This window comes from Artemia franciscana, chromosome 19, assembly GCF_032884065.1.
Source record: "Artemia franciscana chromosome 19, ASM3288406v1, whole genome shotgun sequence".
In the NCBI taxonomy this organism is placed as follows: Eukaryota; Metazoa; Arthropoda; class Branchiopoda; order Anostraca; family Artemiidae; genus Artemia; species Artemia franciscana.
The window spans coordinates 3,062,938-3,079,887 of record NC_088881.1 but is presented as its reverse complement, the minus strand read 5'-3'; the positions used below and the strand labels follow the sequence as shown (position 1 = coordinate 3,079,887).

General features: G+C 35.8%; 1 protein-coding gene across 1 annotated transcript in view; it reads right to left on the bottom strand.

Annotated features, from left to right (window-relative positions):
- LOC136039170 (ephrin type-B receptor 1-B-like) overlaps positions 1 to 16,950 on the bottom strand; it is a 175,324-nt gene that overhangs the window by 108,113 nt on the left and 50,261 nt on the right. The window contains exon 6 of the mRNA XM_065722683.1: positions 11,098 to 11,253. Within this exon, the coding sequence (XP_065578755.1) occupies positions 11,098 to 11,253 (156 nt within the window). The remainder of the gene's footprint in view (positions 1 to 11,097; positions 11,254 to 16,950) is intronic.

The following is a 16,950-nucleotide window of genomic DNA, read 5'->3' as shown; positions in this document are numbered from 1 at the left end:
ATTAAGCTCAAATTACTGGCTTAAAATTTTTCGTTTTATTTTCTGGCTTACGGCGATTGGTCCTAAACAATCAAGGCAGATATCTCGAAAGTCGGATTTATCATTTTGACTGGACCGGCTTACCATTGTCTGGAAACTAACGCTGCGTCAGATAGGCAATCTATTGCTGTTGAGCCTGTGCCAAGGAGGTACCCATTATCAAAGATCGCGTATACACCGTGGAACGTGCCAGGTGTGGCGGAAGTGTGCCAAGCGTGGCAAAACACTACGGCACACGGGTCATTTTGAAATGCATACGAGTCACAGCACTGGTCAAACAGTCACAACACAACACACTTTCCGTCACAGCCGTTGCGGAAAGGGAGCACCCCCTCAGTCTGTCCATTTTCAATTTCTCAGAAGTCACAGACGTATATTTAAACATCTTTCACTACGTCATGTTTTCCATCTGCATTTGATAGGGGGCCAACCGTAAAGAAACAGAGGGATTACTTGTAAAATAAAAATCTTGCGACTCAAAATATTTTCTGTTTTTATTGGCTTAGAAATTCACGCAGAAAACCAATCACGCTAACTTTAATTTTTTTGTTCTATATACTGGCTTGTGGCTTAAAATTTAACGCGAGAGAACTACTTAAGTTTGAAAAAATCCGTTTATTTGTCCTTCCACAAACAATATTTCGTCAAAGATTCATGTGATTGGAGGTCTAGACCATCACAGAAAGTTTAAAACTAATCTAAACAATTTAGAACATGCGTATCAAGAAATTTCAGTGATGTCTGATAATTTTTTTTATTATTTTTATTAAATTTGTTTTATTTAATCTATAGAATTTATATATTTTACTCCATTTAATTTACTTCATCCAAATATATTTCATAAAATTAAATACATAACTAAAATTTAGTAATTAAATGAATAAATTAAAAATAAATCAGTTCTGATAAACTTCAGTCATGAGCTTCAGACCCTCCACAAAATAAGAACACAAAGCCTCCAACAGACACATACGCAGGATTTTTTTTCTTTTTGGTCAGGACGAAAGATGATTCCAGAAAATGTGGGTAATTTCAATAATTTAATTAGGGAAGTGCCCTGAAATTCATAATTTAGGGTATCGGGTGAAGTCACCCCTTGGGTATGTCTATTGATGGCATCCAATTCCGCTAGTTGTATACCGGGTGTACACAAAGCAAGCTAGCACGATATCCCTCTTTTCTGGTGTAGAATCGAGAATGGGGGTCAGTCATTTAACCCTAAACTTGCATGACAATATCGGCTGCTGAAGAATAATGACACTGGTAACCAGGATACCAAAGTAGCTAGCGGGGTTTGAACTGAATACCAAGTTTGTAAACAAATACATCTTATTTGCTAAAAGGTCGAGTGGTATCTGGAAAGTGCTATTAATTCGCAAATATCTCACAGTTTACACTGGTTACAGATAAGACTTAAGTGTGAATATTGGATTACTACAATAACCTGTGTTTGCTTTGTGGAAGCCAAAAGTGCTTATCACTTCCTATTGATTACAAAATCTTACTTCTTCTGGGCCAAAACAAATTTACTTAACTTTCCGCATGCAGACCCAATGGTCACATTGCGCATGTACTAATCTCCCGAATTCACTGCGTTTGGCCGAGAGTGCTAAGATGGTTGGGAACAAATCGCCCGAAGCTTTCAATGATTTCCCCTAAATCTCCAGATAAACCTTTGGTATTATGAACTCTGGATAAGCCTATAGAGTCACATAACTGACCCTTGTCCCAAAGCGAATATTCATCTACACCAAGACTCGAACTCCAACTCCAAAGGACAAAGGAATGTAAGTCAAACGTCATCCAAAAGACACAATTTCTTTTTTCTTTTTTTTTTCAAATAGGACATATATATATATATATATATATATATATATATATATATATATATATATATATATATATATATATATATATATATATATATATATATATATATATATATATATATATATATATATATATATATATATATATATGTACATATAAACTCCAATTTATGTATAAAACCATATACATAATGTTAGAAAACAAGCAAAATTCAATATATTAATTTTTATTGAAAAAGACAGCCATATACAGCAATGGAGTTTTTGGGAGAGTAGTAGCGGGTGCCAAATTTGAAAAAAAAGAAACGCGCATGAAAATGCTAATTATGAAAACTTTGGTTCGAAGCTATGAAATCGTGCAGATTATGGGATTCACAGGGACTCGGTGCAGCAAATTACCTGATTTTAAAATTCAGTTATTTTCGGAACAAAAGTTAGTCTAAGAGTTCTTAGAAATGGACTATTTCGTATGCAGAGGGACGGTTTTGAGGAAATGTTATTGCCTGAAATGAAAAAATATCAAACGACAAGCAATGGCCAATATTAAAAAAAAAAAATAGATCGACCATCCAAGAGAGAAAGAAGTATTTGCTCTAATGGTTTAAGTGGCGTTTTTTGGAAAAAAATAAAAATTCATATGTTTTAATTTTTTTTTAAAATAGTCAGACTTTGCTCAAAAATTATTTTATCTAAAATCATTAGAACGGTCATAATCATCAATCTCGGGGGGAGGGAAGGGTGTGGTTTAAAGCAACAAGGGGTGTGGTTAAATGTATTTCAAGGGAAATTTAAGTCGATTTTTCTGGAGAGTGTCAACCTGACCCAAGTCCAACTGTAAATTTTGAAATCAAAAGACTCTACTGACTCCTAAGATAATACTGTCGCAATTATAACGCCTTAAAAATAAGGACTAAACTAATGCTAAAAAAAAGATAAGTAGCCTTACTCCTATAGAATTAAGAAATTATTTTTAGCGACCGATGTGACCAAGTCGACTGTGTCATGGACCTTATCAAATCAGCCTCCGAATGCCCCGCCCTCTCCTCCGGAAAGTCGACTAAGAATGTCAAAAATATATGTTGGTCCATTTGGACGTCTTTTCCCTGAAAAAATGTTGTGGAACATTGGGGTGGACCTTTGTGCTGTTGATGCCGTACTGATCCCGAAAAATGCATATAAAGGAAAAAATTAAGAAAAATAAAAGGCTAGCAATTTTTTTAAAAGTATTTCTCGAGGTGATGATCTTATTCGCTGCTTGGTGTTTATCTCAGTGTGCCACTTTTCCCATCACCCATATTTTGTTGTTTTTAGCGCTGCAACCAAGCGCTTTAAGGAGGGCAGACCCAGCCAAGTAGGAAACAACTTTTTTAGTAGGGAGGGAGAATAATAGAAACAAATTCTATTTGACCATTCGAATAAGAAGTACCCAGAAATTAGAAACAAAATTCAAGATTTCAGACCTCCAGGAGTGGACCATACTCACTGTTCCCAGTGGGTATTTGTGTCATTTGGCGTTCCGAGGCACTTCTCCATTTTTAGAATAAAACGGGAAATCGTTAGAATATCAAACCAAGACATTGTTCAAAGAAAATTTGTTTTGAAAACCTACATCTTGCTTTTCGTTAATTTTTCGCTTTTATGGCGGCACTCCCTTACACCGGGCTTCTGGTAGCACTGGACCAAACATGATCACACTTTGTGCACAAAAACCCATGCGATTAATATTAAAATGCTCAATGCCACCCAAAAATGCTCAAAATGAAAATGATTCAGACATACCCTTCAGCTTTGAAACGTCTATCCATTTCCCCCTCGTCTGTGTTTTATGGGTTTCAAACCCTCTTAAATCTTTATCAGTTAGCTTTTAAACAAGAGGATCAATACCCTACCCTGACGCTAGTAGACTGTAGATAAGGGTTTCAAAATAGTTACCCATTTATTTATAATGAATCATTGCGACAATTTGTGCTCCCAAAATCAAAACATGTCATTTTTTGGTTTTGATTCTAGTGTGAGCTTATGGTTATATCTCTTTTGCTGATTAGCCATTTGGAGGGGGGGGGGGTCAGAGTTAGATATCACTTTCGAGCCATTCCAGTTAAATACATATACATAGTTTATATTTACCCATGGGAAGGGTACGATTATCGACCCCGCTTAGTCAAAAAGAGATATTTGAAAAATAAAATGAAATCATTGAATCTCTTTCGAGTTATACCGGCTCAGACCATAGTATCACGGTTGCAATGATACCTGCAACCTAGTAAGGATCGAACCACGGACCATAGTAACCGAAAGTTATAAAACACGTTTAGAAAAAAAACCTGCCTGGTGAAAAAAATATCATCAGACACTGATTCAGGAATGGTAACTATTGTTTCGGTTTGTCATAAAAGTGAAAGTTCATTACGAAAAGAAATTTATCGTGATTTCAGAAACAAAATTATGAAACCCCTCAAAAATGGCGTCACATCAAAAAAGTCTACCATGGGAATCAGCATGGTCGAAAACCTAGATATGGGAAATTACAGACCCTTGAACGTAAAGGAAAATGACTTTTTCGCATGGGTATCATTGATGTGTCCCCCTTTTTTTCTAGCAAAGTTAGGGGTGACCCCCTAGCCATCAGAGATGTGCAATAGATCATTCGAACGGAAATTAATTTTCTAGTGCCCTTATTAAGTGACAAAAAAGATTAGAGGGCAACTAGCCCCCCTCCCTAAGGCCCTCTCCCCCAAAAGGCATCCAATCACAATTTTGAGATACCCATTTTGTTCAACAAAATTCAAAGGTCAAGTATCTTTGATTTTGGTGATGATATGACCCTCCATAGTCCCTGGGGAAAGAGCTGGTCACTGTATTGGTGTCAAACGTATCGATATTGGCGTATTGTTATTGGGGTTATTGGTATTGCAGGTATCTATACAGATTTTTAATAACTAATATAAAATAAATTGCTCATATCTGCGAACTTCCTATAAATTCAACCATCAGGAAGTTCCAAATGGCACTAAAAACGGAACTTTTGGTGCCATGTTTCAAGTGGAAAAGCTGGGGCTAATGGGATACCAGAACTTTTTAAAATGACGTTTAATGGCTCAATTGAAAGCTATTGCTCATATCTACGTGTATTTTATCAATTCTACCATCCGTAAGTGTGATATAGCACTAAAACAACACTTTTGATATCACTTCTTAAGTAGAAAAGCTTGAAAGTATAAAAAGATATCATCATTGGTAATAATTGTGGTCCAAAACCCTGGAGGTTTGCAAGAACACCTCTCGTATGTTCCTCCACAAAGCTAAAGTTTTTTACTGTTTAAAAAAATAGAGTTGAGAGAAAGAGTCAAACTTTAGCGTAAAGAGCGGGGCGTTGAGGGGGGGGACAACCCCTTTCATATATGGAGCAATTCCTGTTCGTTTTAAGTTTTAATGTCGCTCCTTACTTGCAGTTAAAAAAAAACTTGTCTTTTTTATTTAATCGCTCTATAAAACGGAAAATTTTAAGTTGTGATACAAATTATAAAGCGATTCTATAGTCCTAACAATAATAAGATTACTTCACTTTGAACTTGTCTACAAAATAGTCATGAAATGTCCTTTTCAGATCCAAAACGACAGTCAATCATTGAACTGAGCTCATTGTGCAGAAGTGATGCCAAATTAAACGAAAAAAATAAATAAAGCAACAATCTAAAAAAGCTTTACTTTATGCTGTTAAAAATGTCCTTAAACGGTTTACTTTTACCATACTAAAATCTTGTATTGTTTTGTGTTCTCAATAAAGCGCTAGTTTTCTGTAATCCAACTAACATAGGGAAATATCACCAGTTGATTTATTTGTATTAGTTTTATTGATGTATGTTAGATAGGTTGTGAAGTAATAATTTCTGTTCGTTATAAGGTTCAACTTCACTATTTCCTTCCCTCGGATAACCTTTTTTTTAAATTAACATAATATAGATTCTATGCCATTATACAGGCGTACTTTGGATTTGTCAAAGGACAGGGTTCGCTTCGCTGATTAGTGGCGTTTTGAAAGAAAAAAAAACAAAAAACATAAGCTTAGGTATCTCTTTCGAGCTATTCCATTTCAAAACATAGTGGAATCTATCGATTCTCTATGTTTGTAGGATTACAGAAAACTAGCGCTTTAATGAAAACACAAAACATAGTACATAATACCATAGACGTATTTTGGATTCCCCCGAGGAAAAGGGGCTCTAGCCCAGTAAAACAAAAAATGTTCTTCTTCAGAACAATTTAGAGCAGAGCCCTAATGTTATTGGTGGAAAAAGCCTGGGGCTTATCAAGGATTTTTTTGTTAGGGGCTGGGGGACAATAATACTCTCTTTACAGGCATATCCTTTTTTCCACGTATTATCAGATGCCTCTACGAGAAATATTCCAAGGAGATTCAAATAGGATAGACCGTCCAAAATACGTCCCTGATAAGAGCACTTAGACTCCTGCCCCCTCCCCCGTTCTCAAAACTTATGTATACCACCATTTTCATCCAAGTAACTAAAATTTCAAATGAAAGTAAATCGATAGAGTTGAATAAACCAATGACCCGTTGACGACCAACCAGATGACATATTTATTATTCTTCAAATTGTAAAATCGCATCTCTTTTCAAGTCACTATTGAAAGCGCTTTTAAACTCAGGTCATAAAGTAATAGTTTTTATTGTGTTGATTGCAGCTATGGCTTCGGAGCACAGATGAACCAAAGCCCGTGTTTATGTTAAATGACTGTGAAGTCGTAAATCTCTATTAAGTTATCAATTTGAGGATCTATCTTTAGAGTCCCTTCCTGTTATAAAACTTTGAAATGTCAGTTAAATTTTTGATTTCCAACTCTCATATGAACTTTGGGTACTTGTGTATTATTCAGAACACACTCAATAAGTGGAGTTAGGTTCTTTCGTGAAACAAACTACGATGCATATTTTAATTATATATTTTATATATAGAGGTGGTTAGGTAAGGTCGAGTTAGGTATTTGATATAATGCAACCCCCCCACCCCACCCCTAATCAGCAAATATATAGCCCAAACTTTTGATAAAGCTAATGAAATAAAACAAAACATGATGAAAATATAATACTTTGTTAGGAAAATTGTAAAATTACAACAGAATTATGTACCCAGAACGCAGAAATGTCGTTAAGAATCACGTTAAAAAGACTGTATTCCTTCTGCCTTTACTGCCGCCCTCCACAAAATACTTGTTCAGACACGTCTTCTATCACTATGCGTAGCAAACTAAATTGAGTCCTGTCTTTGTGGGTATGAAACCGGATTTTCGCATCGTAGTTTGTTTCACGAAAGAACCTAACTTCACTTACTGAGTGTGTTCTGAATAACACACAAGTACCGAACTTCGAAGTAGCAAGGACAGTGGAAATAAAATATGATCGGATTGACTGACTTAGTCACAATTCACTACTACCAACTGTTCAATTGGGTATAAATAGTCTAATAACAGTCAACCATATCTAACACTATGTATCCACTAGGTTTTGCTCCACCAACAACTAATCAAATAATTTAAGTTTCAGCATCTGCTATTTGCACTGAAAATACACTGCAGTGCAAATGCAGAACCTCTACTCTAATGGAAAATCATAAACTAGAAAAAGCTTTTTAAATTTTAAATTACTTTTTGTGCCTCTAGATTTTTTACTCCTCCAAATTTGGAAAAATATTCACATTTTCACCAAAAATTCCTTTTTGGGTATTGTACATTTTTGGTAAGAGAATATTTTACTTCCCCATCCCACTTTTTTGTAACTTGAACCCCCTGCTGACCCCCCCGGTCATTGCTGAAAATAAAAGTTAATGGCTGATCGTTATCTTATTAAGCAATGGTGTCACTGTCAAACAGGGTCCATGAAGCAACCATCCATTCAGCTTATTCATTTCCAGGGAAATCTGGGATAAAAGGTGGCGCTAATTCACAAAAAAAAAATCTTAGGGGAAGAAGGTATTTTCAGAATCTGAGAAGGAATATTTTTTTTTCGGTTTTTCGAATAAAATTTATCAGACAACGAAAATACTAAAAACATAACATATTTTTCGAAATCTATGGAGGGGTGAAAATCCAGGGGAGGTAAACATCAACTCCTCCCCCCCCCCAATATGGGCCGCTGGAGATACGTATATAATTTCTCAGACATCCTTTAATTCCTGGAGATACAGCCTTTTGTTTCGGTTACGAAAATCTATTCTTACATTAAAAGTGATGCAAATACTAAAAATATAACATATTTTTCGAAATCTAGGGAGGGATAAAAATCCAGGGGAGGTAAACAACCCCCCCCCCCCCCCATTATGGACCACTGGAGATACATATATAATTTCTTAGACATCCTTTAATTCCTGGAAATACATCCTTTTGTTATGGTTACGAAAATCTATTCTTACATTAAAAGTGATGCAAATAAACTCAATTGCTTATATAGCAACCAAATGAAAGAATTTCTGCTCCTTTATGCACGGAGACAAATTTGTCCAATCTTTTGAAGAAGGATCTGCAAAAACTTCAAAATCGTGACTTGCCTTAAGGATATCAAAATCAACTTTAGATAAGAAAATAAAAAGAAAGCCTGAAACAAAAAACCTAATCTGAGAAATAGAAAAAAACTTCAGATGTCATAGCATTCTCACGACCTCGCAATTATATCGAAACAATAAAAAAAATCTTTGACATAATGATCACTGGTATCTGGTACACTTTTTTGCTGACCCTTAACCCATGATCACTTCAAAGAGACAAATCAGTAGGTGATTATCATGAAAAAGTCTTCATTTTTTACCCACATTTACTGGTAGTATAGTCGGTGGATCCTTATATTCCGGGGGCGGATTCAAAATTAATGTTCGTGGTCCACCGTTAACCCATCCCCCGAGTCTTAACTAGTGCAATATTTGACCTCTGAGGGGGGGGCATGCATGCATCTAAAACAACCCTTAGGACCAACCCCTTGATAATACCGGAACGGTGGAAAACATAAAAAGAAAAATATAATAAATTAAAGACAAGAAGAATAATGCACAGCTCATATTATAGTCACACTAAAATCAAACTTACAAACTACTATAGCGCCAACTATGCGCGCCTTCCATGATTTCACGAGCTGAACGTTATTCAACTTTCAAGTACATAATTTTTGATTGTTCAATCAGAGCCAAGAGTTAAGGCATAATTTTTAAAACTAAAAAAGATGCTCAGAAAAGGAGTTTTTCTGTCACAAGAATATGCCAAAAGATACAAGGACCTAGTTTTAGCAGAGAATATTTGCAAACAAATTACTGTTAAAACATTCTTATCGAACTAGTTTCTTGCCATTTTAGTTTTCTTCTTCTGGAATACAAGTGTGACAAATCAAGAAAGAAAAAAACCATGTCGGTCATAAATTTTTTTTTTTCATCAATGGATGTGGCGTCGATGTGGCAGGGGTTAAGTAAATTAATTTCTTAAATGTCCAGAAATCGGGGGCTACTGCATAGAAAACACCGAATTGACCACTCTAAAAAAAAAAATTGCCTGTGGTCCGTGCCACGCGTGGCGAAAAAAGCGGTGCTTCAAGGCGTCAAACAGCAGACAACCGCTTTGCCGACGCGCTAATTCGAAAGATGATATTTTATACTGGTAACAGAAAATCTTACAGGAGACAAAAAAAATACTTTAGTTTTTTCCAATGTTATTAACGAAGTTTGTTTGGTTTTGTGCAAGAAGGGTTTTTGTCTACCCCTCAAGATAAAATAAATACAATCTTGACATCAAAAGCTGAAAATTTCAAATATTTCTGCGTTCGAAAAAAGGAGATAGTGTTTAGGAAGCAACAAAAGATTTTAAGTATTTCGAAAAACGATATAACAAAGTAGAGAGGAATAATCGACCAAGCGTACTTTGTTCAATAGGCTAAGTTATAAAAATGTGTTTGAGAAAAACAAGGGCCATAGAATGCCAATAGTGCGTTCAATTACCAAAAACCAAAGTAGACAATTACCAAAAACCGTTTGCGGAGGTGCTCTAAAGGGGAGGATCAACAGGTTGAGTCGACTCCAAGTTCAGTCCCACTTCGACCTTGGTAATTTTACGTTATCCCGTTGGTCCTCCCTCTGAGATATTGTGGCAAATTGTTTTTGGAAATACCTCAGATGTTTAAATATGTCAGATTCAACATTTAATGGTAACGGTGATGATACTATATAATCTGCAACAGGCCTTGAGATATTATCAAAGAGACAAGGAGATACTACTTTCCTTAATTATGTGGTAAAAAGTGAGCTTTATTTTCATTAGTTTAAACATTTAAGCCATTTTCATTAGACAATGACATTATTTCCTAAAAAGATTTTTGAAGACAAATAACCACGCCATCTTAAAACCTCATTGGTTCTCCTGAGTGAACCTATTGCCATGAACCAGTAAGAAGAGCGTAGGTTTGCCTTCGTGAAATTTTAAGCGAGTAGAAAGAACGAAAAGTTTCTGAGCCACAGGATTCGTTACAAGTAGTTTCTCTGTTAATCTGTTTGGAGAAGTTTTATGAAATACAAGCCACTGGCTGGAAATTTAGCCTTCGCTATTGGATCTCAGATCCAATTTGCTGTAAACCCACCTCTTTACCTTCTTCTTGTACTCCATACTCCTCCCTTACCGATCCCTGATTAAAAGTATCGGGCGACGAGAATCGAAAGCCGCATCGGCTGAGTATTCGTGGAAGAGGACACCATTTGAGCTACACCATTCACCACACCATTCAGCTACACCATTTGAGTAGCTGACAAACTCTTACACAGTAATATTTCATTAATTAGTTTTTCCCTTTTTTATATTTTAATGCCATTGAATTCATTCCCCCCCCCCCTACAGAAAAATGACTAATTAACATAATTGAGTAATAAATGAATTTCAGGCAAAACATATATATAGCAACTTGTATCTGATATCTGTTTTTACCTCAAGTGTTTCCAGAGCTTGCAGATACGCAATTTTGAAATCCTGACAAGTCCCCATACAAGGCCGTATACAGGGAGATGGGGTTTATGGGGATTGAGCCCCCCCCCCAAAAAAAATGTTATTATGACTCTTAAAAACGTAGCAAAAATGTATATAAAAAATATTTTTATCTTTTTTTAGGTTTTTTTTCGGTGTAGACTCCCCCTTTTAAAAAATTCTTTTGTAAAACACCCCCCCAAAAAAAATGCTGGATACTTACGTGTACATGGTGCAGCCTTTGAATCAGCCTGAGCTCGATAGTAGTTAATATTGCATCGGCATTCCGCAGATCCAGAATATGGGGCCATACTATGATCGGGGCATGTCTGACAACGATCCTCGCCAGCTACATGTTTGAATTTACCGGGGGGACACACTGCAAAAACAAGGAAAAATTTACCAATAGTACAAAAAAAAACATCTTTTCCCATAGGGCCATACTATGATCAGGGTATGTCTGATATCCTCGCCAGCTATATGTTTGAATTTATCGGGGGGACATACTACAAAAACAAGGAAAAATTTACCAAAAGACCAAAAAAAATATAGAACATATTTTCCTATGGGCCCATACTATGATCAGGGTATGTCTGATATCCTCGCCAGCTATATGTTTGAATTTACCGAGGGGACATACTACAAAAACAAGTTAAAATTTGCCAAGAGTACAAAAAAAATTGAAATTAAAACATGTTTGAAAATCCTGATAACCAGGATTTTTAGGATTTTCCTTGGTAAATATTTCGCCGTTCATATTATTAATTTATGAATAAAGCAAATATACTACTCGATGCCTTTTTTTAAGCTCTTTACGAATACAATAATCGCTTCTTTGGCAAATTCAAATTTATGCCTTTTTGGAACCCATGAAAATGACCAACAAATTTCTAGTTTTTGGGTATAGAATAGGCTTAAATCATGGATTTCAAACTTACTATTTGGTTATAAATCCATTTTCTAAAGTAATATAATCCACAAGCACCTATTTATCACGATTAAGTTGGATAAAATATTTAAAACAATTTCTCCATTTTTTTCGTCCATCATGCTTCTTCTGTCGGCTTTGATATTTTTCGGCATATAGGAGAAACGGCTATTTTTAAGCAGCCTATTAGAACAAGGAAAAAACATGGCGGATTTGTTTCGTATTTTTTTTTTTTTTTTATTTAATTTAATCTTGACAAATCGATATTCGCGAATTTATACAACTAATAAAAATGGATTTATAGTGAAATAGTAAGTTCGAGACAAATGTTATAACGCATTTTTATATTCAAAAAAATATAGAATGAAATTATTATTTTCAAGGATCCTAAAAGGGCTTAAAATTGAATTTCCAAGAAAATCGGTTATTATATTCAGAAAGAATAAAAAATGGCACCTAGTGATATATTCAGTTTATTTGAAGGTCAATAATAAGAGCAACGAAATATTTACCTTTTCCTTTTTGGTTGTTTAAAAATTATGAAGTTTTTAGAGCAGTTTTTACAATTTTGTAAACCGTGGAACAAATAAGCAAATCAATCAGTTGAATTTACCAGAGCTTACCGTCCGTAAAAAATCAAAAACTAGCAATCTGTTAATTACCATTACACCTTCAAAGGGGAGTTACGCCCTCTTGAGTTGTTTGGTGCCATGTTTTTAGGTGATTTTTAGCCCCCCTTTTTTTAACAAAAAATCATAACTGCAAATGAAGGTCTTTTTCATTGTCCGTTTCTTCCTAGTTTTCGAAGATATATATATATATAGTTCAGCTGCTAAACTATGTTAAATTATTAAATTATTTCATTAATTATATAAAATTATTTCAATGTGTAGCCGGATGCACAGCAAAGCACAGACAAAACTAGAGAAAGTGTTCCAGAATGGGGAGGGGGTATTTAAAGAAATACTATTAAAAAGTGAATTTTGTGTTAAACAGGGCCGTGTCCAGGATTTTTTTTCAGGAGGAGGGGGTTACAAAAAAATTAAAAAAAGGCACCAACAATTTGTTTATATTCATTTTTGTTGCGTTTTACGAGTTGGGAGGACATTTCAGGGAGGTGGGTTCAAACCCCCTAACCCCCCCGGAAACAGCCTTGGTGAAAAATGTAAGGAATTAAAGGAACATCTTTAAAATACTAAGATTTTGTAAGGGATCAATCGACCCACAGCCTATTCACCTGACAAAGACAATGACCATGACGAGGTCATTTGGGGGTATGTGCCTGCAATGTGATACCACTTTTGTCCCTCTAAGAGCCTCCTTGGGAGGTATTTGCGCGTTTTTTCCTCGAGAGAGAGTCGGAATCACAAACAGGTTAATCTAGCAACAGTAGCGTAATTTCGTCAGAATCCTGGGGGGGGGGAGGCAAAGTTGGAGCCAATTTTCCCAAATCAAGTGAAAATGACAAGGAAAAACGAAAAATGAGCCATATAGTACCATAATGCCAAATATATACTAAAAAAAACTGATATGTTTCTCTGCATGTTTGAATTATGTAGGCTTATCTGAATTTTGACAAGATTTTTTTCTAGAAACTAAATTTCAGCTGGGAAGGGGGGGGGGGCAATTGAAGTCGAGGGGGCAGCAAACTGAGCTATGGAGGAAGAAGTTGCCCCCTACCCATTAGCAAATTACGCCCCTGTCTTATAAACTATAGTAAAACTATACTTGTCTTGTATAGTATAGTAAAACTATGCTTGATTTCCTCCTAAATCCATTCCCCTAGTATGGATTTAGGAGGGACACAGGTACAGTTTTACTAAGTATATGTGAAAGTAGCCAGAATTAAGAAGAACACCGAATAATTTTTCGGAGGGTTTTAAGTGTTTGAAATGTGCAGTATTATACTATAATGATCTGGGTATTTCTGGGTTTTCGCCTGTTAACCCACCAATTACTCAAAGGTGTGGCGACCCAGTTTGCCCCTTAGCCTAGAAATAGGATAACAGCTTACATATTATGTGACAAATGTATTTATATTACGGTGAGAAAAGCCAGATGGGCTTTCCCTATTAGCAAGAAAAATTGAAGAATACGCTACTCATAACAACTCGTTGTAACGTGAAGGGGGACAATGATTTTCTGAAAAGCAGGGAGAATTCTATTATTAATGATCGTGTTTTTCCGTATCGGGAAGGCTTAATTTCAGGAGAGTCTTGCCATTGCTTCTCTAAATAAAAAACGATATTTTCCGTTTTCTTTTTTTTTGCAGATGTAACAACACGTCAAATCGGCTCGGTTATCTTTCCTTTTTTCTTTTTTGGCGCTTGTGTATTATCCAGAACACACTCAATAAGTGAATTTAGGTAAATCATAATTAAATATACCAAGATATGATGAAAATATAATACTTTAGTAGCAAAATTATGGAAATACAAAGAATTATGGAAATCAGGCCGCCCAGAACGCACTATGTTAAATGCCCAACCTAACCACCTCTATCTATTAAATATTTAATTGAAATATACCTAAATCATAGCTTTCATCACTAAGACTAAGCTAATTTAAACCGATTGCAGACAAGAAAAACCGGTTTTCTCAGATCTAACAGCAAACTTCTTGAATGTGTTCCGAATAATAAAAAAATACCTCGTTTTTTGCGTCAAAGTATTTGATATCCTAGGCACCCTGGCTGAATGACGGTACCTTATATTTTTATATTTTTGTTTAGATTTCTATTATACAGCATTGGAATTGCCGGTTAGACCAGGCAAGCCCCCCTCCCCCCTAAAATACAGCTTATGGACGCCCATGTTTGATATACGCCAGACATCAAATGATGAATTAAATATGTTATGAATAAAAGAGTGGCAAATTTTGCTGCGGCACAGCAAGTCCCAAATTGGCGCAGTTGTCCCAAAATTGGTCCCAAAGTCCCAAATTGGGACTCTCAAAAGTCCAAAAAAAGTCCCAAATTGGCGCAGTTGTCGATAAGTAAGCCAGCCGTGCTCCAGAATTCCCGGCAGGAGAGATGGCTACAAAAAATGGCAGAGCCAAAAAATTAGCGTTCGGCTGAATGTCCGAATTAAGATTGCATATGTTCGAACCACCCTCCTTTACCGATGGGAACCTGGCCATGTCAAACTTTACCCTATTGGATGGGGGGGGGTCGGTTATGGATGACCAATCAAGTGGATCCCACTGGCGATGTTGACGGCAAATCAATCGACAAGAAGCAAAGAAGTCAAAGAGATCCTATGACAGTCAAGAAGACTCCTGGTTCCTTCATAAGTAATAAGCACCTTATGCAGTAACGGGGGGGGGGTATCTGAATATCCTGTTTAAATCTCGAAAAAGTAAGCTAAAACTTAAATACTTTACATTTCTGGTTCAATAACTGAATCTCGTTCCCCAAAAACTTTCCTTCAATCCAAATTCCTTGTTGGTCGAGGACTGCACATATTTAAAGCCCGAGAGCATCAGGTTGCACATACATCGTATGGACGGAAAAATGTCACGCACGGCGTAATATACAATTAACATCCATATCATGAAAAAAGAAAAAACAAAAATTTCCTGGTGTTCCGCCAGGAAAAAACAAGAAAACTTTTAACAAGAAAAAATCATAACCCCCGAACGAATTACATTTTTACTAGTCAATTCCCACTCCTACCCCCTTCAACACCACATCCTTCGCTCCGCTTCAACAAAATTCCCCCTTTTCAAAAAACAAAGTTTCCCACCGAAAGACATAGAACTTTCGTTCCGTGCATAGCTCATATGTTAACTAAGTGAATCCTCTCCCCCAACCCCACTCTCTTCCCTTTTTACGACTTTTTTAAGGAATTTGTTTGCACCACGAAAATTTTCCACCGAAAGACATGTAACTTCCGTTCCGTGCATAGTTGATATGAATCCTCCTCCCCCCCACTCTATTCCCTTTTTACGATATTTTTTTTTTTTTTAATTTGTTTACATCTTCTTTGACATTTTGAAACATTTTTTCCTGACTTTGACATTTTTTACTACATTTGCTTTTTGTGTGTTTATTGACTGAAAACTGAGTTCAATCCATTCGGGGTTGCCATAAACATTTTCAGAAATAAGTCATATTTCTTATTTAAGCGTGGCGTGGGAGCTAAGGCCACGTGTGGCAGAACAAATGACGCGACGGGATTCGTGGCGGAGAATGCCAACCTCTTCGATATGAGTCATTATTTTTGCTGATATTTCCTTAGACTGAAAAAAAAAATTACAAAATATTCTAATTCAATTTTTAAGACAAATTCAGATAATATAGTTGAACTAAAATTTTGAGTACGTACAATTTCATTTCCTTAAAAAATTCATTGCAAGTTTCAATAATTTACCAGAATTATCGTTAGAGATGAGTGCACTTTATTACCCCACGAAAAAAGAAAACATGTCACAACTAAATTGCCCTTTAAGAAAGCTATAAAACAATCTTTCCCCCAAGCTTCACTCGCATTCTTCGTTCCATAAAAGTAAATTGGTCCCAAAGACCATAAATTTTATCCTACATCTCTGTCATCTGCAAAACCGTCGTAAACAAACAAGAAATACCCTACCCGAAGACATTGGACGGCTACATTGATTAACGTAAATTCAAAGACTTCCAACATCGGAAGGAGAAGAAACTAATGTTTTATCTTCGTATCTTGATAAAACAAAAATGAATTAAATACAAGTCTAGGGAAAAAAATGTGATGTAATTTTAGGGGAGTGGCAGTCATGTCTCTTTCCATAAAATTAAAGCATATTATATTCAGGGGCTTAGGTCAGTTTTCCCCCCAGCTAAGTTTGCTCCTCCAAAAATCAAGTCAAAACTAAGCCTGCTTAATGCAAGCATCCACAGAAACGGGCCTGTTTTTTTTTTTTTTTTTTTTTTTTTTTAGTATATCTGTCTTTTTGCTACTATACTGCCCATTAATTAGTTCTCACTACCATTTTTTTTTCGATTTAGAAAATTGGCTCCAACTCTCCCACCCAGGATTTTGGAAATTACGCCATTCATTATAAATGTAAAGGTCACGTTTTATTTATGTATTTTTCCAAGTGTTCTTTTCAATGACTGTGTTTTCTAGTATTAAGTGCTCTTCACATAAGTGTTTTATGAAGATCGCCGAT